At 37.2% G+C, this 23,101-nt stretch overlaps 2 protein-coding genes across 2 annotated transcripts in view; one reads left to right on the plus strand and one right to left on the minus strand.

Annotated features, from left to right (window-relative positions):
• The first annotated feature begins 719 nt into the window (after window positions 1–719).
• Window positions 720–10,513, plus strand: bmp3 (bone morphogenetic protein 3). The gene is made up of 3 exons (XM_038288133.1): window positions 720–1,324; window positions 3,805–4,727; window positions 8,670–10,513. The coding sequence occupies exons 1-3, from the start codon at window positions 1,048–1,050 to the stop codon at window positions 8,859–8,861; spliced, it is 1,392 nt and encodes a 463-aa protein (XP_038144061.1). The 5' UTR covers window positions 720–1,047; the 3' UTR covers window positions 8,862–10,513.
• Window positions 10,514–14,394: 3,881 nt separating this feature from the next.
• The window catches only part of prkg2 (protein kinase cGMP-dependent 2), a 31,598-nt gene continuing 22,891 nt past the window's right edge, over window positions 14,395–23,101 (minus strand). The window contains exons 9-19 of the mRNA XM_038288134.1: window positions 21,166–21,234; window positions 20,853–20,951; window positions 20,542–20,692; window positions 19,472–19,608; window positions 18,848–18,937; window positions 18,583–18,724; window positions 17,434–17,597; window positions 17,216–17,338; window positions 16,994–17,056; window positions 16,597–16,663; window positions 14,395–15,345 (exon numbers count right to left, since the gene is read on the minus strand). Coding sequence (XP_038144062.1) covers window positions 15,250–15,345; window positions 16,597–16,663; window positions 16,994–17,056; window positions 17,216–17,338; window positions 17,434–17,597; window positions 18,583–18,724; window positions 18,848–18,937; window positions 19,472–19,608; window positions 20,542–20,692; window positions 20,853–20,951; window positions 21,166–21,234 — 1,201 coding nt within the window. The 3' untranslated portion in view covers window positions 14,395–15,249. The remainder of the gene's footprint in view (window positions 15,346–16,596; window positions 16,664–16,993; window positions 17,057–17,215; window positions 17,339–17,433; window positions 17,598–18,582; window positions 18,725–18,847; window positions 18,938–19,471; window positions 19,609–20,541; window positions 20,693–20,852; window positions 20,952–21,165; window positions 21,235–23,101) is intronic.

Here is a 23,101-nt window from a genome sequence, read left to right on the forward strand (position 1 = left end):
TACATTTACTTTCTCTCCTGCATCTGAATTTGGAGATCATTGGAATGATGTTTTCCTTTTCATCTATTCTAAAAGGGTAACCCTCCATCCATCATTGAAGGACATACCATGGTAATATTATTACCATCAAATGTCCAAAGGCGGGGAAATGGTCTAATCATTTCCTCCCGAGTGCCCCTGAAAGAGGAGCCAGCGGCCGCTGGGTGGGGTGTTAGGACCCCGCCTGATGGGCTGTTTTGCGGGAGGCGAGGAAGGGTAGAACATCCGGATCAGCCCGCGATGGTACAGGATGTGTGTGCTTAACTGCACTGACCCAAACAAAGCGGAGAAGAAAGCCTTTAATGCCCACAGTAAGCCGCTTCATTCAACAGCGCTGCCCAGACGCACAGCTCTGCGGAGTAGAAATTACGCACGGAGCGGCTGCTCCGTGGCAGCCGTTCTGGTGCTGAAATTGGGCCAATAAATGGATGGAATGTCCTTATTGATTTTTTTTTTCTTACCTCAAATAAACTGATAACACATACCTTCTTCTGCCCTTGATAACAAGATAATTTGTCCACAAATAAACGTGTTGTTTTGTTTTTTTGGGGGGGAGGAAACTCAATCTCTCTTTCCGTCCTTTCTCTCTCTCCCTCTCTCTCTTTCTGTGCGTGTGTTCACGCGTCTGTGGGTGTGTTAAGAAGAGGAATACCCAGCTGGTCCCCCAAGCCCTATAATACTAAGCACAACATGCTTTACCTTCAATGTAAGCTGAGACAGAGGAGTGCTGAAGTGCTGCAGAGCTGAGGCCAGGAGTGTTTTCAGCGGAGGCGCAGCCCTGCCGCATCTGTTTAATCACACCTTTTGGCATTTAGTGCAGTTTTTAAATCCACTGACTATTGCTCAGATCAAAAGCCCTTAAAAACTTGGATGACGCGGTGATGATAGACAATTTTGGACTCCCCGGTTGATGGTATGCGTTTTGGGGAATAGGGGACACTGCTGGACCAGTTAAGTTTTCAACAGCTGTTATTTTTTCCCTTCTTCTATCCTGACTTTTCATCAGTTATGGCTCTTTACTCACGGTTTATGCTCGTCTTGCTTTATGGATGGAGTTATTTGTGCGTTGGATTCTGTGCGATGTTGAAAACGAACAATTTCCCCGAGAGGCGAAAGATGGATTTTACGCACTCGGTGGATAAACAGTTTACCGCCGAGGATGAACGAGACGCACATTTGGAGGATACAATGACGGAGCACATGCAGATGCTTTACGCCAAATACAACCGGGCCGGGTTTCCTTTCAGGGATGGCAACACAGTCCGCAGCTTTAAAGCGCACTGGGGTATGTATCCAGGACTTTACGCATTTAAACATATCACCTCAGTTTTTCAGTGTGTTCCAGAGTGTATGATGTTTGCTTTTTCACATTTTCCAAAAGTTATGTTTCAAAAAAAATTTCTTAAATTAATTGCTAAACTCTCTTCTTATACTTATCTAAGCAGTTTTGCAAAGAACAAAAATCCACCTGTTGATCCTCTCTTTCAGACTCTGTTGAGCACCCCCTTCTGTTGGGAAAGGTGGTTTAAAATTGAATACTTCATGTAGTTTAAATCGTTTTGAGTCATAATTGTTCTTAGAATGTTGACATTTTCCTCTCAGATACTTTAAATAGATCTTCTCCTCTGCACAGGATTGGAAAAAGCTGCTCAGCCTGTCTGTTTGTTAGCAGAACAGGACTTTCCACTGCAGTCTCTGTTCTCCAAAGCCTTTTGTTTCTCTTCTGCTATCTTTAAGAGTGACAATCAACCGCCTTTAAATTTGTGCGCAGACCTTTGGTAATTATCAGTTGGACTCAGGCACTGCTTAGGGCGACCAGCTGTTGTAATATTATTGCCTACTGCCTCCTGTCGTCTGGAAGCTGCATGTTACAGCCTGGCAAATTCACTGCGTTTCACACAATTATGAGATATTCCCTCTTTTTAAGATAAAACTTCTCCTGCTATCAAAGATTACATGGCATCTGTTTTTTTTTTTGTGTGCAGACACTGGAGCGTTGCTAAAGTCTGTGTTGAAGATTAAAATATCTAGGCATCAATTTAAGTTTGTTGCTGTTGTTTTGTCAGATCAAAAGCAATCAGTAGGCTTATTTACCTGCTGCAGTGAGAGTGGTTTCAGTTATGAAACAGGGAGGAATTCTCCTTGATGAATCCAGCAAGAATTAAGTCAGAGTAGATAAATTAAAGTGTTAATTTCCATCATTTAAAACTCAGATAAATAAGGTTTTAACTTTATGTCTATCATGTCACTATCTTCTAAATTACACAACATCCGATTTTATGACAGAGCAAAGTGCCTCCTGCCATTAATCATCCAAGGCTGACCTTGTGATGTATAATCTGTTTAATCTGGGACACATACTGTAAATGTTAAGATGATGTAAATCAGTTCAGTTCCTTTGATTATAAGGCAAATTTAGAACCAATGTTATCTCAAGGCACTTAATAATCTAAACATAATTCATCAGTTGATCAACAAGATTATATTTTTAGGGTTTATTTTTTATCACCATAGTGTTTTTCAGTGTGTAATCTAAAATTGTAATAAAAAACAAAATAATTTTTTATTTAATTTTGAATTTGACTGGAAGCAAATGAGTATGATTTTTAATTGGGGTCAAATAAAGAGGTTCCAGTAATAAAACAAACAGCTGAATTGTGGACCATTTGGAGCTTGTGGGGAATCTTTTTTTTTAAGACAAAAGATGAGAGATGGAATAAGCAATAAGGGAGGGGAACAAGAGATGATGCATGTTCATGTTCATGCTGAGTGAACAGAGAGGAAAAAAAACCCAACAAAATAGGTCTTAATGTGAAAGGAAGATACCAAGCTAAAATGGGTTTTTAAATTCAAGCCTGCCATTAAAAAAAAAACTGACAATATTTCCAAGCAAAGCAACAAATGACTTTTGGAAATAATGTAGTGGAAGAGATGTGAAATTATTTCTCTGCACTGATCTCCTTTCAACAAGCCATGGAGAATATATATATATATATATATATATATATATATATATATATATATATATATATATATATATATATATATATATATATATATATATATATATATATATATATATATATATATATATATATAAGGTAACAATAACAATGCAACATATTTAGCCAGTGGTCCTTGGATAAACCTGGATTTTTATAGTTTTGGCTTTGCATTCATGTTTGAATTTCTTCTTGAGCTGTTAATTTCCTCAGGCTGTGAGATTGACAACTTTACATTAGAAACAGAAAGAAGCTAAGCAAATAAAATTGACAAGAAATGAAAATATGTAACCAGACATCAAATAGAGTTTAAAGGTTTAGATTGAAGTTTAAAAGAAATTATGTGGGCTATATGTCAACTTGAATATACTATGAGAATTTCCTAATGATTCTCAAAGCTTTTCTTACTGTTTTTTTAATGAAAAAGACATCTGAAAATACTGAATATAATTTTTGTGAGTTTTTTGCTAGCAATGCTAGCATCTGTTAGAATTTGTATATGGTTACTTTACTGATTAAAAAAATTATTGGATTTCCAAGCTCAAAACTGGTGGATTCTGGACCCCCCAGCTTTTAGGTGCACTACTGACACTGGCTGATTTTAAATACTTCTGACAACCTCACAAATGTCAAAATTTAAACAAAAACTACAAGTTTGTTTTTAATCTTTGTTATCTATGTTATCACTTAAAATAATCTATTTATATCAGAGTATATACAACAGTTTCCGTTTTCTTACTAATGTTGCTCACTGCTTACGCAGGTACAATAAACAACAAGCAACTGCAGGTGTTTAACCTGACCTCCCTCACCAAATCCGAGGATGTTCTGTCAGCAACTCTTCATTATTATATTGGAGACCTTCAGAATAGCACTCAGGGCTGCTCTGCGGCTAAAACCTGTGCCCGCCACGGTCCCCGAAGACACAGCCACATCCACATGGTCATCTGGAGCTTTGCATCCGTGGACAACAAAATGAGGAGTCTGGGACACTTTCGGATAAATGCGTCCACCTTCTACAGGGACTTTATTTCGTGGCAGTGGAGGGACATCACTCGCGTGGTCAATCAAGCCAAACACCATGACGAGTTGCTCATTGGGATTGATCTTGCCTCACAAGGGCCCCAGCCATGGAAGAAGCTTCTGTCTGACCGTTCTCCCTACATCCTGGTTTACGCCAATGATTCTGCTATCTCGGAGCCTGAAAGTGTGGTAGCCACTCTCCAGAGACACCATTCGTTGGGAGTTGAAGGCTCCATTTCACACAGTTTCCATAAGCTGAGAGAACACAATGACACCAAACAGGAACGACAGCTGCATGTCAGACACAAGCGGTCTGCGAACATTCTTCTTCCGTTGCAAAACAATGAACTTCCTGGACCTGAGTATCCAAACGAAACCAGAGGATGGGACGAGACGAGTCCTTACGAGCCTATAGAAAACAAGCAGAACCGTCGGCCACGGAAAAAGAGCCGCAAGAATCAACGAGCAAAGAATCCCCTTCTGCAGTTTGATGAGCAGACCATCAAAAAGGCACGAAAGAAGCAGTGGAATGAGCCGAGAAACTGCGCTCGACGGTATCTCAAGGTGGACTTTACAGACATCGGATGGAGTGAATGGATTATATCACCAAAGTCTTTTGATGCCTACTATTGTTCTGGGTCCTGCCAGTTCCCGATGCCAAAGGTGAGAAAACACATATTTATCTATTCCTCAAAAATAAAAAGTTTGAAGTCAAACATAATTAGCCTTGATTGACCAGTTTGCAATTAGGTGTCTGTTCTCTGCGTTCAAGACAACACATTTTCCAGTAGGTTTGATGACTTATAAGGCTCTATACAATAGCAACTTCTTGTCTGTTAAGTCGTTTTTTGCTTAACAGAAAGGTGCTTTATCTCTCCTAATTTTATGTATTCAGTGGTGACAAAAATATTACCACCAAATTAGGCTGTTTGTCTACTTTTGCTTTTTACCTATATGTATTTAAGACACATACGAAATTCTTAAATATTCACAAAACTGAAATATTTGACCTCATTGTTGCACTATTCAGGAGTAAAATATATATATATCCATTTATCTTCTCTCTATGTTTAAATCCTCCATTATCATGGGTGTTGGTGCCACAGTGGACTATGATTGAGTGATCGGTTACATCCTGGATGCAACACCAATCTTTCATGGATGAGTCTGAGACAAATGGGACAGCCATACATGGACATACTATTAGAAAAGTGCAATTTAGACTGATAAACTTAACATGAATGCACAGGAAAAACATGAAAACTCCCTGCCGGGATTTGAACTAAGGGCCTGCTTACCGCACCACCCTTCTGTCAATATGAACATATATTTAAATATTTTATTTAAGGACACAATTACTTACAGATGGGCGATATGAATCCCTGCACCAAAATAAGCAAGCCTCTTTGGGTTCTGTAACCAGAGTTCTTTGACTTATCATGGCATTAGCAAAAAGGTGACAATGTCTGATCAAGTAGACCTCAGGATCTCATCTTTGTTTTGTTGGTACTGTTCAGCTGGCATCCTCATGACAATGGAGTCAGTTCCAGCTGAGTGTAAGGTGGCAGCCATCTTGAGTCGCCCAAATATCTTCCATAAAAAACATTAATAAAGTGAGGTGGTTCATGATTGAGTTGTGTCTTACATTCCACTTGGATGAGTCCCAGGAACTAGCCCATCCTAAAAGACTGGATAGTTGTACCTCTTTTGCCTGTTCAATTCAATTCAGTTTATTTATATAGCCCCAATTCACAACACGTCGTCTCCATGCATTTTAAAGGGAAAATTCAACCAGATCATAAACTCAAACAGATTCAAAGTTTTCTATTTAAGGAAAACCAGTTGATTGCATCAACTCATTGACTCAAAGGCAATCCTTCACACCAAGCATGCTTGTAGCGACAGTGGAGAGGAAAAACTCCCTTTTAACAGGAAGAAACCTCCAGCAGAATCTATTAGTACCTTGTGTTCTCCAGAATGAGCTGGAGAGAGAGAGATGTCCAGGTTTCCCTCTTGGACAAGTTATCCCTGCAGCAGTTTTCTTGGAATTATTACTTCTCATAAAAACACCTTGTCCTTCTCATAACAACCATATTGTAGCACATTTGAACATATGAGCCTATGAAGCAGGCAGTCATTTTTATTGCTTATCCAAATCTGTTTCAACAGGTGATCCAAAATGCCACCCTACTGAACTCCAGGACCCATTAGAGTGGTTTTATACCGTAACAGAAGACTAAAAACATACATGCAGATGCTCAATGTTCAAACACTGACTTCTCTGCAGAGATTAAGTAAACAGAGTTGCTGTGTTCAGCAGTCAGGGAGTCCATCAGTCTTTGTTAGCTGATGCTCTTAGGGCTCTGTGTTATATTAACCTTAGTTACATTAAAGTCAGAAGGGCCTGTCTGTCTTATATTATGGATGATAATCCCAAACTTTACGAGCTTTAATCTTCAATGACCAGAATAAACTACTCACTGGGGTTTTACTGCCTGTGGATCCTCATCATTTTCCCCTCTACTTTGTTCAAAGACCGGAAAGCTTTTGAAGATAAACATGAACAGTATAGCAATGTAATTTAATAAAAACCAGTTAGTTCAAAGTAAAGTCCTAATGCACTAAGCATGTACTGTAGAAAATACTGGCCAGTTGCAAATCTAAATTTAAAAAAACAAATTCACAGCAGGTGGCTGACCTTTACAACATTTTTACACCTTTACATGAACAAAAAAAAACTGTTAGAGGACAATGTTAAAGGTCGGCTCCCGGTGACAAGATAACATCACAGGTATTTTAAACATGGCCGGAATGCTCCAGCTCCATCTATTTAATTCATTAGTGCGGAGTTGCTAGACTTTGTAGTTGGATGTAATTAGTCCCAGCAGTCAGGCCTGGGGCCTTAAAGGGAGCCGCCTCCCTCTCCTACAGCTTTTCTGCTCAGTCAGAAAAGCCTCTGAAGTTGCATCTCTTTAGTAAGGTCAAACTCTCAGAAGCTGTTAAATAGTTTCTATTAAAAGTGCCTTTATGCTATTTGTCTCTTCTGCTGTGATGTGAGGGAAGAGTGAGCCCTAAAGCAGATAATCAGGTGTGTGTTAATTGTCAGGCATGTAAAGAACGTTCAGGCCTTTAGATGGTTGTGCATAAATAAAATAAAAATAAGACACTTATATGATTGTAGAGCTACTGTAAAAACAAATCTGAAAACTTCTCCTACTGGATATTTTCTAAACTTAGAGATAATTAGGTATTGAATATACATATGGAGACCAACAGGTTTGTTAATGAGGGGGGAAAAAAGCATTTGTCACTGTTGATACATTTGGAAGAATGCTAATTTCAACTTTGACTTCTTTTAACTGTGACTTATTTAAGAGGGGAAAGCTGTAGCCGATACACAATATTGCATTCATAAAAACTAGACCAGATTTATGTAATACATTTTTTAAAACCTTTCGGAGAGCCAAAGTGATATTTTCAGAAATCACTGCAATTTCATAATCAGTATATACTGATCAAGTCCAGGTGTAACTGGCTCATATCATGAGTTTTTTGTTTTATTTTGAAGTCTGAAGCCTAAATAAATCAATTTCAGTACCTTTCTGGGTGCTTTTGAAAGTATAATAAAAGCACAATAAATCTCAGTCTGTTCCGTTTAGGTTCAGAATATTAACAGGAGATTAATAAAAAACAATGCTAACCAACTTCAAAACACAATGATAGTACTTTCATTTATAAGCAGGAATTAACAAATCAGCTGCCAATCTTAGCATCTTTTGTATTCTTATGAGCCATTCTTGTTATTGTCACAGTTTCCAACTAAATGTTTTCATCTTCTCTGACAATTTGTCACCAGTTTTTATTTCTACAGAGAAGCAATGATGTCATCAGATAAATTAAATAGCAGTAATGTATCAACTAGACAATGTAGATGAAGTAAACCAACTTTTTCATTTCAAATACATTTTGGTTGAATGAACCAATGAATATACCTACAGTACATGAAGTTGGCACTCGCATTAGGCAAAGACTGTTAATGCTTCCATCCAGTCTGTCATAGTGGGCTGATTTAGTTCATTTTAACTTGGATGTCTGTTTTTACTAAGAAATTTTGCATGGAAGTGATAATGTTGGTTTAAGTTGCTGAGGTGTGCAATGTATCTCTTACAACTTCTTCTGATAAATAAACTCTTAAAAAATACTAGACACCTTCTCATCTTGTACTGATATAGTCAAGCGTGATCTTCTTCTTAGCCCTGCAAGTATTTTAGAGTCAAATGTGAGAACACAGGTCCAATAATTGTTGTCAGCAGAATCGCAATCCCAAAAACATCCCATCTGCAACAAAATGACTGAAAAAGCAAAAGAAAATGGTGTCATAATAGCCTAGTAGAAGTCTAGACCACTAAATTTCTGTGTTTGGGCCTAAAGAGAGCCGACAAACAACAGCAAAACAAAGTGAACTCAAATAATCACAATGTTAAGAGTCTATACAGTCAGTCTGAAGAAAATATGTGAGATTGGTTTTAGTTAGTTAAAGTCCATTAGTGACTCAGCTCATCTAGAAGTAAAACCCAGGAGTCATGTATATTTTTTTCATTCCAGGCTTTGAAGCCCACAAACCACGCCACCATCCAGAGCATCGTCCGGGCTGTCGGCGTGGTTCCTGGCATCCCTGAGCCATGCTGCGTCCCAGAGAAGATGTCCTCCCTCAGCATTCTCTTCTTTGACGAGGACAAGAACGTGGTGCTGAAAGTTTACCCCAACATGACTGTCGACTCCTGCGCCTGTCGATAGTTTAGCTTCCTGTCTGCATGCAAATTCATATGCACCTCCTATTACACAGAAACAACTAAGAAAAACACATTACAGCCTGAGACAAACATCCACAGACTTCCCTTTTTGCACTGGAGGAAAGCACCACCTGTTGTTCCAGGTGAGGTGGAGACTGGTCTGTTAAGGGGAGGAAACGGATGACATCAGCATGCCTCAGTGCTGACTAACTTTTTATCTGCATATTTCTCATCTGTTATCCATTGGGTGACAGCAAGGTGGAACAAATCACTCCAACTGACGTATTAAAGAGACAGAAACTAAGAGGGAAGAATGAATCTTCACAGGAAAATATGAATCCTTAATGAAAACTAATCTCAGCTGGAACTGACGCCTCTGGTCGGGGCTGAGGGAAGGTGTTCACCCATCATTCTTGTCTTCATAGCATATAGTTCTCTTTATCCATTAAAAAGCCACCTCTGCTCACACTTGCATGGTAATCGTTACTCTGTGTATATGTATTTATGTCTGTAATATCACTGTGTTATTCACGATGGAAGAGGATTTTGTATAATTATGGGCTTGGTCGCTATAGAGGATCATATTGGGTTCCAAAGCCAGAGTTGTGACGTATAGACGGTAGATTCACATTTGATATAGGATTACTGCTCCATAAGTTTCTTTTTGTTTTGTTTCTTCATGCAGGACAGTAAGCTACATTTAATCTGTATTTTTATAGAGAAATAGGATTTTAGGAAACATTTTAGTTCAGGACAAGATAAGTGTTTCTGAACTTAAAGGGATAGCTCATATTTTCTTGAAGTGGGGTTCTGTCGACAGTTTATAAGTAATAATTTCCTACCTGCATGAGATATCTAATCTTAGCCTCTTCATTTTGTTAAAACAAAAGATTAGCTTTTAAACTAAAAGCTAGTTAGGTTCATAATGCGGATATATTTTCAACTTAAATACCATTAAACCTCCATGTGCAGTGATGATTTTTATGGTTTTAAAACTGTCTATATACAGAAATCGGTATGCTTTTGTAGAAAAACTCATATCATCATCAAAGCGAAGCTTCAAACTATTCAGGGAAAATATTTACAACAGGTAGCTGCTGAATAAAAAAAAACTCTTTAAAATATCCGATTCAAAGAGCAAATCGATAGAGAAAGCGTCTCTGGAAAAAGGCTCCTGGAATCCATATTTTGCTAATTCCTGTTGAAATGTTTCAAATTGTTCATCAGTGAGGAAAAAAGATAAAAAATATTAACACAAAAAAAGAAAACTGCAGTAACTTGTTATCAGGACTGACATATGTACAAATAATAATGAGCTTTTTTTTGTAATCTAAATTGTACTGTGTCCCTTCTTTAATTTTGAATATTTGTCTATGAATATTTACAAAGTGCCTTAATGCATTTTTCCTCTACGTAATTTGCATGCTATAAAAATACAAGACAGCTCTAAAACAGTTTTGCTCTACATATCATTCAGATTATCATCATTTTTATGTGAATTATTATACTGTAGCTTAAAAAACTATTCAGGTTGTGCTGGTTGCATTTTCCATGAGGGATTTGGACTCCTTAAAATAACTAACCAGCATCTTCTTTGATTTTCTCTTTCCAGAGAGAGATGATGGTACCTCGGCGTAAGGATGAACATTCTTAGTCCTAAAATCGCAAAAAATAAACACACAGCCGAATTTACAGGAGATAAGTTAACACTTCCTTATTTAGGGCCTTTCATAATGAACTAACATCCAATATAGGTAGTGAGACAATACCTATAATTCAGCAATTACTATTATCTATCTTTCTATTGCTTTAAAAGGCATAGAAGTCAGCAAATTTTCCCCTCATTTATTTGCTAATGTTAGTATTTAAATGTTTGTACTGTAATCGGGCTGGAGCATTGAGATAGTGTTGTTTATTTTTATTTCAATAATACCAAAATGGATTAACTCTACTCTCACCAAGGATAGCTGATCTGTTTTTGTTGGTTTTTATAAGACTAATAGAAAATTTCAGTTAAAATTAGACAAAAATCATAAACCACATTTACTCTTCTTAAAAGCATTGAAGATGTTTACAGGTCAGAGGGGACAAAACCTATTTATTAAGTCTAGACAGCGTTCAATAAAGTAGAAAACTTTTTTTGTTTTTGATATTTTTGTACATTGTTTTGTAAATATCACTGTTTAAACCCCCCCTCCCCTCCTCAGAAGGGTGGCTTTAGCGTCTCTGGCTTTTTTTGGGGCGACTCGGTCATTCAGATAACTGACCTCGCTTAGTATTGAATATTTATGTGGTACAAATTTGTTAGCCCGCGAAGGTTGACTGTAGGGCTTCTTTTGATAGTTATAATCACAGGTCTAGTTTATTTTTGGAATTATTATTTTGCCCTTTTTAATTTAGAGATGTCATTTTTGCAGATTGTCTAAAGTTTTATATTTTGTACTGATGCATTTTTTTAAGTGTGCCTCCTTAGTCTGCAGAGGTAATAAAATGCATGCTATTGCTTGAGGCTGAAAAGGCCTTTATGCAGCAGCTCTGACAGTCTGGAGTGCACTTAATTAACACATAAATAAAAAACAGGACAGTATATCATCTGTTTTTAAGAACCTATTCATTCTTCAGCTCAAGCTATCTTGTAAATGTTAAGTATAAAGAATAAATGCTTGTACAATAAGCTTCATAAAATATATTTGTATATGGAAAAGACTTTACCATGCATCTATTTATTTACTGTATAATTCATATCTTGTAATGGCGTGGCTTGGAGAGCTGAAGCTGGGGAGCACTGCTGGTGGTCGCTGATGGACAAATATGTCACTACTGATATGAAACAAAGTGTGATGAACTGTTGAAAAGGTCTCCCAACTCAAAGCTCCAATATTTCTCCTAAAGCATTCAAAGAAATGAATAAAATTATGCAAGATTTACAACACTCAATGTTTCTTTTTCTATTTAGAAACTGGAAGACACCAAGAACATTGTTGTAAGTTGATTTTTCTAAATCTATTTAGAAAAAAACAACATAATTCTTTCAACATCCATCTTTTTTTTAGGAATGCCAGAATATTTTGGGCTTCAGTCACATAAGTCACCATGATCTTCCCAAATGGCTTTTGTTGCAGCCAAATGTAAATTTGGCCTCTTTGAATTCACATCTTTTTTATCATCATAGACACCAGGTGGTAAATTAGACGGTGACCCAAGATTTGACTTAATTTGACACTAAGACACTCCCTTTTTACACCAACCCCTAGATCATTGCACACTAATACTGTTTATTGAACTCAGACAGGTGGCTCTTACTAGCCTTTAGGCATCTACTTCTATTCTAACTCTTTAACACAGATGAGAAGGTTGAGATTGTGTGGAGATGAGCAGAAGACTACGCTCTATGTAGCGCTGCCAGGGAAGATGAGCAGAACAAAGATTCATGGATGTAGTGAAGAAAGACCAGCAGCAGGTTTGTGCGACAGAGGAAGATTTTTGGGATAAAGTGAGATGGGAATGGATTAGCTTCTGTGGCACAAAAATAAAAGTTAATTTAAAATAAAATGGAGAACAAAACAAATTCAAACAGCCTATATAATGTAAAATAAAAATTTCTGAGTCTGTAATTCGTACACCTAACCTACATAGAGGAGGGATTGACTACCATGAGGAAGCAACTACCTTGACCACTTTGCTCCTGCCCAGTAAACAACATACCCACTTTCTCCAGTCAGTGATGGGAGGTACAGTGGAGCACATCAGTTCTGCTCAAAGGTGAGATAAAGGGTCTCTTTTAGCAGCTAATCTCCACACCTACAGTAGTTTTTTTTTTTTTTTTAGCTAATCTCTCAGTTATGAAATGTGTTTTTCAGCTAGAGAGAGGGTCTTTGTTAAGCCGGGCGTACACAGTGCGATTTTCCAGTCGTGCAAGAATCTTTCAATTGGGCTGACTTTCACAATGATCATGCGTTGTGATCGTGTAGTGTACAGGGGGTTACGAGGGGCGATCGGCATCTCACGACCACCTCCCGATCAGGAATCGTGACCGTCGTGGGAAAGTCGCTCAGGGCGCATGCGCAAAGAAGGATTTTTCATTTTATTCTTCCTCTCAGATGTAAACACAGAAACATGGCAGGGATGCTATGAGTGAAATGCAGTTCTGTCTGTAAAATTGACAGACCGTGGTAGCCACATTTGCTCAGCCATGTCTTTTTCCAAATACGTCGTCGCCTTTCCTTTTTAGGGCTTTCAGCACAAATTGCCAAGGCAGCGCGTTTCGCTCTAGTGAGCTTAATATTTCCCCATCTACTCACAGCTCCATCTCACTGCGGAGCTGAGTCCGACATGGTTTTTAGTCGTACAGTGTGAGCAGGTAGATCACATCAGAGCGTCGGGCCGAACATAAATCGTGAGCTGTGAACTCACACTGTACGAATAAACCCTGCGGTTAGTCCTACATTGTGAGCAGTAGCTGCACGAAACGACTGAAAAAAATTGCACAGTGTACGCCCGGCTTTAACCCTTCATTAAGAACACCCCAAATGCCAGAAGTGGTGTGATCCCATACTGCAGCAGCTCATGGATAACGTCATGAAACGGCAGCAGCCACAGTTGCAGTGAAGGCAACTGTCTAAGGCTGGTAAAACAGTACTAGAAAACACAGGCATTATCTTCTTATGTGCTTAAAGTAAACTTTGGATGCTTAAAAAAGTACAAAACGAAACCATTATAGCAACTGATGAAGAAAATTAGGGATTCCTTGGACATTTTTATTAAACAATGTATATTTCCAGATTTTAGTTGTGCTTTGACAACTTTGGCAAGAATCAACTGAAACAGGCCACCGTGGTGGTAAATTGTACCACAGTTATAAAATAAGAGGAACAACTTTACTGCATTTCTGCCAAACCAACAGTTCATTAAGCTCATTAGAGTTTGTTGGTTGTTGCAGGCTATGATAGAAGAAACAAACAGAAATGATTAATCTTATTATGTTTTTAGAATTTTTTACAAGTTTCTTTATTATGACTTAAATCAGAAATAACTCTTTGCAGAAAAGCTGTTCCTCAGGTATTCACAGACTGTACATCCTGGTCATTATTCCAAAGACAAATATATAGAATAAGAAGGTTGAAATTATGTAATAACTTCATGGGTAATGTGAAGGAAAATAGGGCTATAAAAACTTACAATGATAGGTACAAACACCCAAAAGGACAATTCAGATTATAGGTGTGTGCTCCTAACTGACACGGCCCCATTAAACCCTGAAGGTTTTGTGCCACAGATCATCGACACTCACACTAAGCAGAAGTCAGCAGAGGAAGTCGACTACCACAGAGTTAACTTTTAATATTTCTTCAGCTCAGACACCTTGCAACATGAATCAATGTCTTTAAATTGTCAGCAGAAGAGGCATTAAAACATTTAAAAAATGTGTGTTTATAAGTCCTGTTGGTCGGGAGGATAATGCATTTAAAACAATCAAGACCTGATGCTTTTTACCACCACAGATTTTCAGCTAGGCTTCTCTGAAGATGCAGAGTTACCCTTCAACATTTCCACACACATCTTGGTGCTTTAAAGTACCTCTTACAGATTTCTAGTGTTTGAACTTTTTTGCAACTATTATACTTTTCAGATCATCATACCTTTTATAATGGCAGCATAAACACAAAAACACAGTTTTCAGATGTTGATTTGATTAAGAGAAAATAAACGATCCAAACCGACCTTCACCATTGTCATAAATGTTAAATTATAATTTCATACTTCAGTTTCCCTTTTCCACACCAGAGCTTGTTATTGGGTATAATGTAAAAATAATAAAGAGCTTTAAAGGAAGATCTCTGACAGCACAAAGCAACAAACCATTCCTAAATCTATAGTTATTTACAACTGAGAAAATTAGCCATTGACATGGAGTTAGGAAAGGCAATGGGATTCCAGTGAATCAAAGTGCGAGTCGGCATCTAACAGGAGAAAACGTGAAAAAGTGGGGAATCATTTCATGATTTGATGAATGATCAAATGAGTTTCAATTTCTAATCAAAAACTTTTTTTGAAGAGCCCAGAACGACCTCTAAAAAAACTAAGGACCTAATTGGCATTATCTAAATAAACTGATTTAATTATTGAGACATTAGTGGCACTAATTTCTAAAATAAAAATGTAGGCTCAGATTGTTCATTAGATTCATAGACTTCAGCACAATTCACCTCTGTAATGTTTACCTGCAGCATATTGTGGAGAAGCTTAAAACTACTTTAAACATGGGTATTTCTGTTAATTACAAACACAACACCAGTACAGTGTCAGGCTTATATATATCAGTCTTAAATCTGTCAGAGGTCCAGTCAGGTTTAGGAAACAGACACAAAAAAGTTACCGCAAAAAATACATCCTTAAAAGTCCATGTCCCAACCAGAAAGCTCATCAGGAGGACTTTCCTCATCTGGAGGATACTTGTCGAAGTAAGTGTGGTCAGTCGGTCCGCTGAGCTAAAGAGGGGATCAGAAAGGCAATAGAAAAAGCGGTCAGAATTGTCTTTCTTTGTATAACATCTGAATTCCTGAAATATGCAAGATGAAATAACAGCCTAAATTAAACATAAAATAAAAATTGGTAGTTTATTAGAATGTTGTAATTCTGATACTATATATTGGTGGAGGCAAACCTAATGTAGTAACTTCTCAGACTGCAAGTAAGAGCAGACAAACCTGTAAATCTTTTTTAGTTCTTTTGTACACAGGATTCTGAAATACATCCCTGCAGCAATACATTGATTAGTTTTAGCTTCTAAATTATAGTACCGTTTTAAGACCACCCCAGAGTTATGATCCCCTTCACTCTTTTTACGTCAGAGCTGTTTATGCTCAGATATTGTTACAAGTTAACAAATGATGTAAAACAAAAGATAAAGCTTATAGTTAGAGTGGCTCAGGTTATCCTAAGCTTTCTCTAATGTTATGCTGCTATAGGCTTAAACTGCTGGAGGACATAGGGACCCCTTTTCCTCATTACAGTATGTTTCATTCTATCTCTATTCTTTCACTCTGCAGTATTTGTTAGCTCAACCCCTCACATTTTGCTCTCTCTGCTTTTTCTCATCATTATAGCTTCCTGTGTCTGTTTCTATCTGGCTGTGACACCATCCTGGGGAGAAATACTAGCTGGGCTGCTGCCATCAATACCTTTGGTTATAGAAGACAGAGCTATAGACTTAGATTTAACAGTGAAAACTGCCTCACAGCTCATCAGCTCAACTTCTTTCAGAGACACTTGTGCTGCTAGATTACAGTTTTCTACTTTTTCTAACAAAGAAAGTATTCATAGATCAGTGTTTCTATGTTCTTTATGTGTGTCTGTTTTTGTCTCCTTGAACCCCAGTCGGCTTCGGCAGAAGGCCGCTCACACTGAGCCTGATCCTGCTGGAGGTTTCTTCCTGTTAAAAGGGAATATTCCCCTTCTGCTATCGCAGAGTAAAGCAGAATAAAATATAATGCTTACTTGTTTTTTTTATACTGCATATTTACTCAGTAGGTTCTTAATAAACACTGGCATCAAAAATGGTTTCAGTTTGCTCAAAGACTCCCTATTTGCTCTAAGATCCTTCTAAAGTTAAACAGTATTATTTTTATATTAAGATAATTGTAATATAATTATATAGTGTACAATTATACAAAGAAGATCTCAGACCATCTCTACAAACACTACTACAACATCCATGTTTGGATCAAATCAAAACTTACATCTCTCTTTAGTGGGGACTGTAATGTCCTCGCCTTTAGCCCGTCCCAGTTGAATCCATTAAACCACCTTGAGAAAAAAAATAAATAAATAAAGGTGTTTGCTCAGAGACCCAGAGTGGCAGTCTGTGGGACTGGGGCTCGAACTCAGACCCTTAGGGTTCCAAGCTTTTTACCCTAACCACTAGGCTGCCACTCCCCACATCATAAAGGAAGTAAAACTTTATGAGCATTTTTACATATTTTATTGCATCTGCTTTTGTTTTCAACAATAACATAAAGTGAGTAAGAAATTATTAGACCAAATTATTATTTACACCAAAGAACAAGTAAGTAATCATTAACTTCGGGCCTATACGGTTTCCTTTTAGCACCAAACTTAGTGTGTTTTTCTTCTTACCTGTGTTTCTTGATATCAGTTATTCCATTTTTAAGGTTCCCTAGTCGCTCTGCAGGGTTCCTCCTGTAATGTAATTTAAAGCCACAGCAAATGAACTCCCTTTTTAGCTAAAAGAATCGCTAAGTTCAGCCACATCTCCTGATCATAAACCTCCTTTTTCTGTGGGATAACCACCACTGTTCCGACCCAGGGAAGAAAAACAGAATGATTAACCTTTCCTACCTGCACAGCTTTCGAATGAGGTCCTCAGGTCTTCTGGTGATCTTCTTTGGAAAGTCCATCTTCTCTATTCCTTTCAGTATGAATGTATATGTCATCATCTGGTCACTTCCTGAGAATGGAGGACTATAGTGTTCCCCAAAAATAGATCAATAATTGTTTCTGCACTTTTCAACAAACAGAAGTTTTATTGAAGATTATGAATGACCACCTGCACTGACCTGCCAGTTAGAAGCTCAAACACCAGGATACCAAGGGCCCAGAAGTCCACACTAAAGTTGTGGCCCTTGTTGAGGATGATTTCAGGGGCCACATACTCAGGGGTGCCACAGAAAGTCCAGGTCTTCTGGCCGGATCTTATCTTTTTTGCAAAACCAAAGTCAACCTGGGAAGGAAAGGATCATCAGTGAGTTTTAACTTTATTTAATTAGTCTTTAGGACAAAAACATCTTAATTTAGATGACGAGATAAGAAAAATCCTTTAAAACTTTCAAAAGTCTCAAAAATGATGACATACTTTTAGTTTGGGGACACAAATGCTTTCTGTTAAACATTTCCCTGTTTAAACCTAAAGCAACGGATGAAATTTACTTTACAGATTTTTACAACCTTTACTACAACTTTTGTTCCTTTTTATTCATATGACCACGATCAGCTAACTTTATCATCAAGTCATTAAAATTTACAACTATTCTTTAAACTAAGTTTTCATACCCCTTGCCTTTTTTATTTATTAACACCACCCAAAACTCAGATGTATTTTTATTGGAATTTTATGTAGTAGACCGACACAAAGTGAGTCTTAAGTTTGTCTTCAGTAAAGATATTAAACTTAGTTTTGGCTTGACTTTGACTAGGCCATTCAAATCATTTTGATTGGTTGGTGAACCAGGTCCCAGTCTTCAAGATTTTTTTTTTTTTGTATTTAACTCCATCCATAATTACATCCACTTTGGTGATTTCCCTGCCCTTGCAGAAGCAAATTTGGGCCAACTTTAGGGATGGTGTGTTCAAGGTGATCAACATTCTAAGTGTCCTGTACATAAATGTATGTAGGCCAGAGAGCTGACCGCGGGTCTGATCTGATCAGAGCAGCATTGTTCACGTTTTCATCGCCCATTAAAGGACTTAAAGCAAACACCAAATAGGCCTTCTTATGGTTGTCTTTCAACAGTCTTCTTCCCACTCTCACACAAAGAAACCAATCCTCTCCATTCAGATTAATACAGCCAAGCCTGCTAGGTTGGTGGATAAACATGTCTTGAATAGTGCTTAATGAGCATTTAAATGGATATGTATTATTTTAAGCTTTTTACTTAGGAAACCGACCAACGAGAAAGTGAATCTCAGAAAAATAAATCACAATTTACCAGTTTGATGTATCCCTCTGAGTCAAGCATTAGATTCTCAGGCTTTAAATCTCTGTAGAGGACACCTTTACGATGAAGATACTCAAACGCCTCGGTCACACAACCGACACAGAATTTGGCAGTGGGCTCATCGAAGCTCCCCCTAAAGAAAAGGAAGCTAAGGTTAAAAAACAGATACTTTTTCTTCCGATATTTTAGGTTGAATTTGAACAGAACAAAAAAGGTTTTAAAGAGGCAATTTATAAGAAACGTGTGGCTCGTTCACCTGTCTCTGAGGAGACTCCAAATCTCTCCACCTAAACAGGCCTCTAGAAGCATGTACACGTATTTGTTATCCCTGAAAGTGCGATACAGCCTGGAGAAATAAAAACGAGGATGTTTAAGCTTCATAGAAAACAAAAGTCCCTTAGTTTTTTAATTTCTGAGCTTTAATTAAAAATATTTGCTTTAACTCATTCAACTTACTAAAACAATCGGTGAATTCATTCCAGAATTGATGATAGTAACTATTAGTTGAAGAAAATAAATGTTTGACTACAAACATTTAGCTATGTTCCAGCTCGATACATGACCCCTTTTAAAATAACCAAATACAAAAAAACACAAACATTTTAATTAAAGATTATAAAAACAAGTTGTCAAAGTTTTTAATCAAACAGTAGGCAGATAAAAGCCCCAGTTCCAATATATCATGATGATTCTGTTCATTTTCTCAACAGACCTCATATTATTTGCCTTTCCAAACCACAGAAAAATATGTAATCTGCTCTGGGCCTCGACTATCATCTCATCAAAAACTAATCAGAGCGGGACTGTTTTCCCAGATTGATGGAGCACAGTTTCCGCATGGAAGATAAAATGGCTTAGCAGGCCGAGCGGGAACACTGACTTGACAATAAAAGAGGAGCGAGCCTCGGCGAGGATTCTCCTCTCGGAGTGGATGTGTTCTTCCTGCCTGTTGTCCACAACATGCTTCTTTTTGATCATCTTCAGTGCAAAGGTCATGTCCTCCCCCTTCACCTTCACCTACACATGATTGTTAAAGAGTAGAATACCACATTAGAGCTCATTCCTTTTCCAAAACTGAAGAATTAATAATAAAAGAAAGATTTTCCCTGAAGTCAAACAAGCACCGTCTCTCCCATGTAAAGATGAACTTTTTCTCTATAGATGCTCTATCTTCATTGCCCTTTTCGGACAGGTAAGATTAATAGAATCTTAATATTCTATACCTTTTAAAAATTCCAATGTGATTCTGTGTTACCAAGAAGACTTTAACCCTTTAATGATTTTATTTTGACAAAAAAGAATATCATTACACAAACTAATATGTAGCCTGGGTGTTTTTACAGCATACAGAGCTTAGGCTATGGATTTAGCTGCTTTGTTTGAAATACATTATCAAATATAATCTTTTCAACAAACTAATGTCAAACCCTGTGTGCATCTTTTGTATTTTAAAAAGAATCATTTAACTTCATAGATCGGAGTCAAATAGTTATGAAAATAAAAAATATATATTTGAAAGTGATTTGTTTAGGTTTTGTTTATGAGTAAGAGTTTGAGCGCTTTTTTTTATTATTACAATAACAAATTAGAAGTTTTGATAATGAGGCTTCATCACATTGATACAATTATAAAATGTCTTGCTACAACATAGCAGTAAATATTGTTATTAAATTATGCAGCCATGATTATGACTGTTGCAAGTTGCGTTGTATTCATAACCAGGCCAGGCCTTCTGTCAAAACATATATGAAAGAACAACTAGTTTAGTTTAGCTTAGTTTAGTTTACTTTAATTTATTTCAGTTCATATCCTGCCTGTGTTAAAAGACTACTATCCTTAATGTAAAACTGCATTAACAGCAGTCAAAAGGAAAACTAATAAAATTGCACATGAAGGACGACTCCAGACTTTCTGTAACTTTGCCCACAATCAGATCAGCTCAGAGCTTACCAGTTGAACGCGTCCAAACCCGCCAACCCCCAGGGTAGAAATTACTTCAAGGTGATCAAAGGGCCTGGATGAAGAGAATACTGACACCATTTCCTTCAGCTGGACGAAATCAGGAGACAGCGGCTGACTCTGGTGTCGGGAAACAGACTTCCTGGATAAATAACCCAGAGAGGGAATAGGGCTGCTTTTAATCAAAAGTGTAAGAACAATCCAAATTATGAAAAATAAAGCCTCCTGTTTTATTCACCTCTTTAATGTTTACATTTGTTTTCCTTTGGTTAGTTGGCCTAAGCATTAAATTCTGGGCTTACTTAGTATATCTCTTCTTATCATCTTGATCAAGTGTTGCCACGTAGCCTTCAAGGTGTTTCTGCAGCTCATTGAAGTTACCCACTGTGTGATCAAATGTCCTGTTGAAACAACAACCGCATGTTGAGTGAACCACAAGGGTAGTGAATGTCTTCCATTTTCACATTACATTTACATTACATTACACACTGCTGGTATTTATGATTTTTTGCACCATTGTACAAGTATAGGAAGCAAACCTAAGCCAAAAAAGTGCTTCATATTTGTTTTACAACATGAAACCAAATTGTAAAACAACAATGTAAAACTACTCACTCTCTGTCGATTACAAGGCACTCCAACCCGTTCTCGTCTGCGATGATATTGGCTGACCTGACATCATCGCTAACAAACATGTGGAGCAGAAACATAAGGTTTGGCACAAATAGACAGACATATTTCTTCACCACCAGCTGTTCAATGGAAATGTAAATACTTTCTGCCTTTTTTCTGTTAAACCCTCAATCAAAAATATGCAGTACAACAAGCTGTGTGTCCTTAAAAATACCACATAATTCCTGGATAATAAAATCCTTCTAAAATAAAAACATTCAAAAGTCTATCCTCTGCCTATTAGGGATCCAGTGAGGTGATTTAAGGCGTGATCCATTTTGCTTGTGTTGGTCAGACCATGGCAGCAGCAGGTTAGATGAGCTACAGCTGCCTTTCTGATTTTTTTTCTACACAGACATCACATTATAGTAATATTTTTATACCCTGACCCTGCAAACAGCATTAAAGTTTGGCCAGAGCCCCTTACTTCTTAAGAAAATAACACACATTCTCCTCCCCAAAAAAACAATAAAAACAACCTTTGAGAATGTTTTTCTTACTTTATCTCTATCCAATTATCATTATGTTTGTTTAGTATGTGATTTTTTTTTTGTTTTTCAACACTGCATTATATTATTATAAAACAATTGTGTATGTAGTGGTAGGACTGGACTTAATGTATGTTAGTCCATAGGCATGCTCTTGTCCACTTGTACATGTGCTTTACTTTTTCTTTTGAGCATCTTTAGAGTTTACTGTAAAAGCCAGGTTCACAACGTTATTTCTAAAAGCCAAGGTGGGAAACAATTTTTTTTATAAAGTTAGCTTCAGAGTTCAGTTTTAAATCTTCAGTGTTTTCTGTTATTACATATTAATAAATATCATATTTATTGAAAACATATTAGATGGCATTGAAAAAAATTTATTTTTCGCAAAATCGTTCCCCCTAACAGTCCCCAAGAGGGCTGCACCGCACACTTTGAAAACCACTGATCAAGCCTATTTCAAATACAACACTCCAATTATTCTGAGTCCTATTTAAGCAGAAATGCTGTAATCCTGGTTATACTTTTCAAGCAGCACTAAGCTGATTAATCAATTGACTACAGAGTCTCCCTAATTCAGTATTTAAGTTGGAGGAACCTTTACTCTGTTGTAGTGGTCGAAGTTGTATGTACAAAATAGTTATGCAACCTAACAGAGAGGAGAACCGATTCCCAATTAAAATAAACAAAATGATTAAATAAGTATTTTAAGTTCATCTAGGTCTATTTAAATGCTGACAATAAAAGGGCAACAAAACACAAAACATCATAAATTCCTGACACAACCAAAAACAGAAAACAGCAAAAGATGGGTTTGCAGCACATTCTAAGCTGGCATTTCTAAGAAGAGGGAGCTGAGTCTACGTTACCACTAAAGATTTTTTTTACAGGACTACCAAACTCTAAAATAAGACGTTAGATTGAAGAAAGTTCCGTCATGAAACAGGTAGTTAGGACACATTATACCAATATTTTTATTGAGATTTTGGATACACAAACATGAATATAAAGTTGACAGCCATCAGCCTAGATGCTGTTTTGTACTAGGAATATGTAGAAATCTAAGCTAGTTTGTTCATATGTATGCTTAACTAAAAGTTGCCAAAGAATAAAGCCTTGATGTATCCCAAGGGATATTTATGTCTGTTTTGAATCATCAACACCAAATAACTCAAAGAAAAGTTGCACATGAATCAAACAAATAAAAGATTCATAAACTTGGACAGATTCAAGTATTTGTTCTTATATGTTTCATATAGTTTCAGAATTTCAGTCCGCAGTGACATGCATCATGGCTTGGAGACAGTCAACCTAGAGCTCAAACATCAGTGGTTAAAATATCTGCATCTCTAACTCTCACTCTGTCTAATCATCTATTTTACTTTAACATATGT

Source organism: Cyprinodon tularosa, unplaced genomic scaffold (genome assembly GCF_016077235.1).
Source record: "Cyprinodon tularosa strain WSP-4 unplaced genomic scaffold, ASM1607723v1 ctg249, whole genome shotgun sequence".
Lineage (NCBI taxonomy): Eukaryota > Metazoa > Chordata > Actinopteri > Cyprinodontiformes > Cyprinodontidae > Cyprinodon > Cyprinodon tularosa.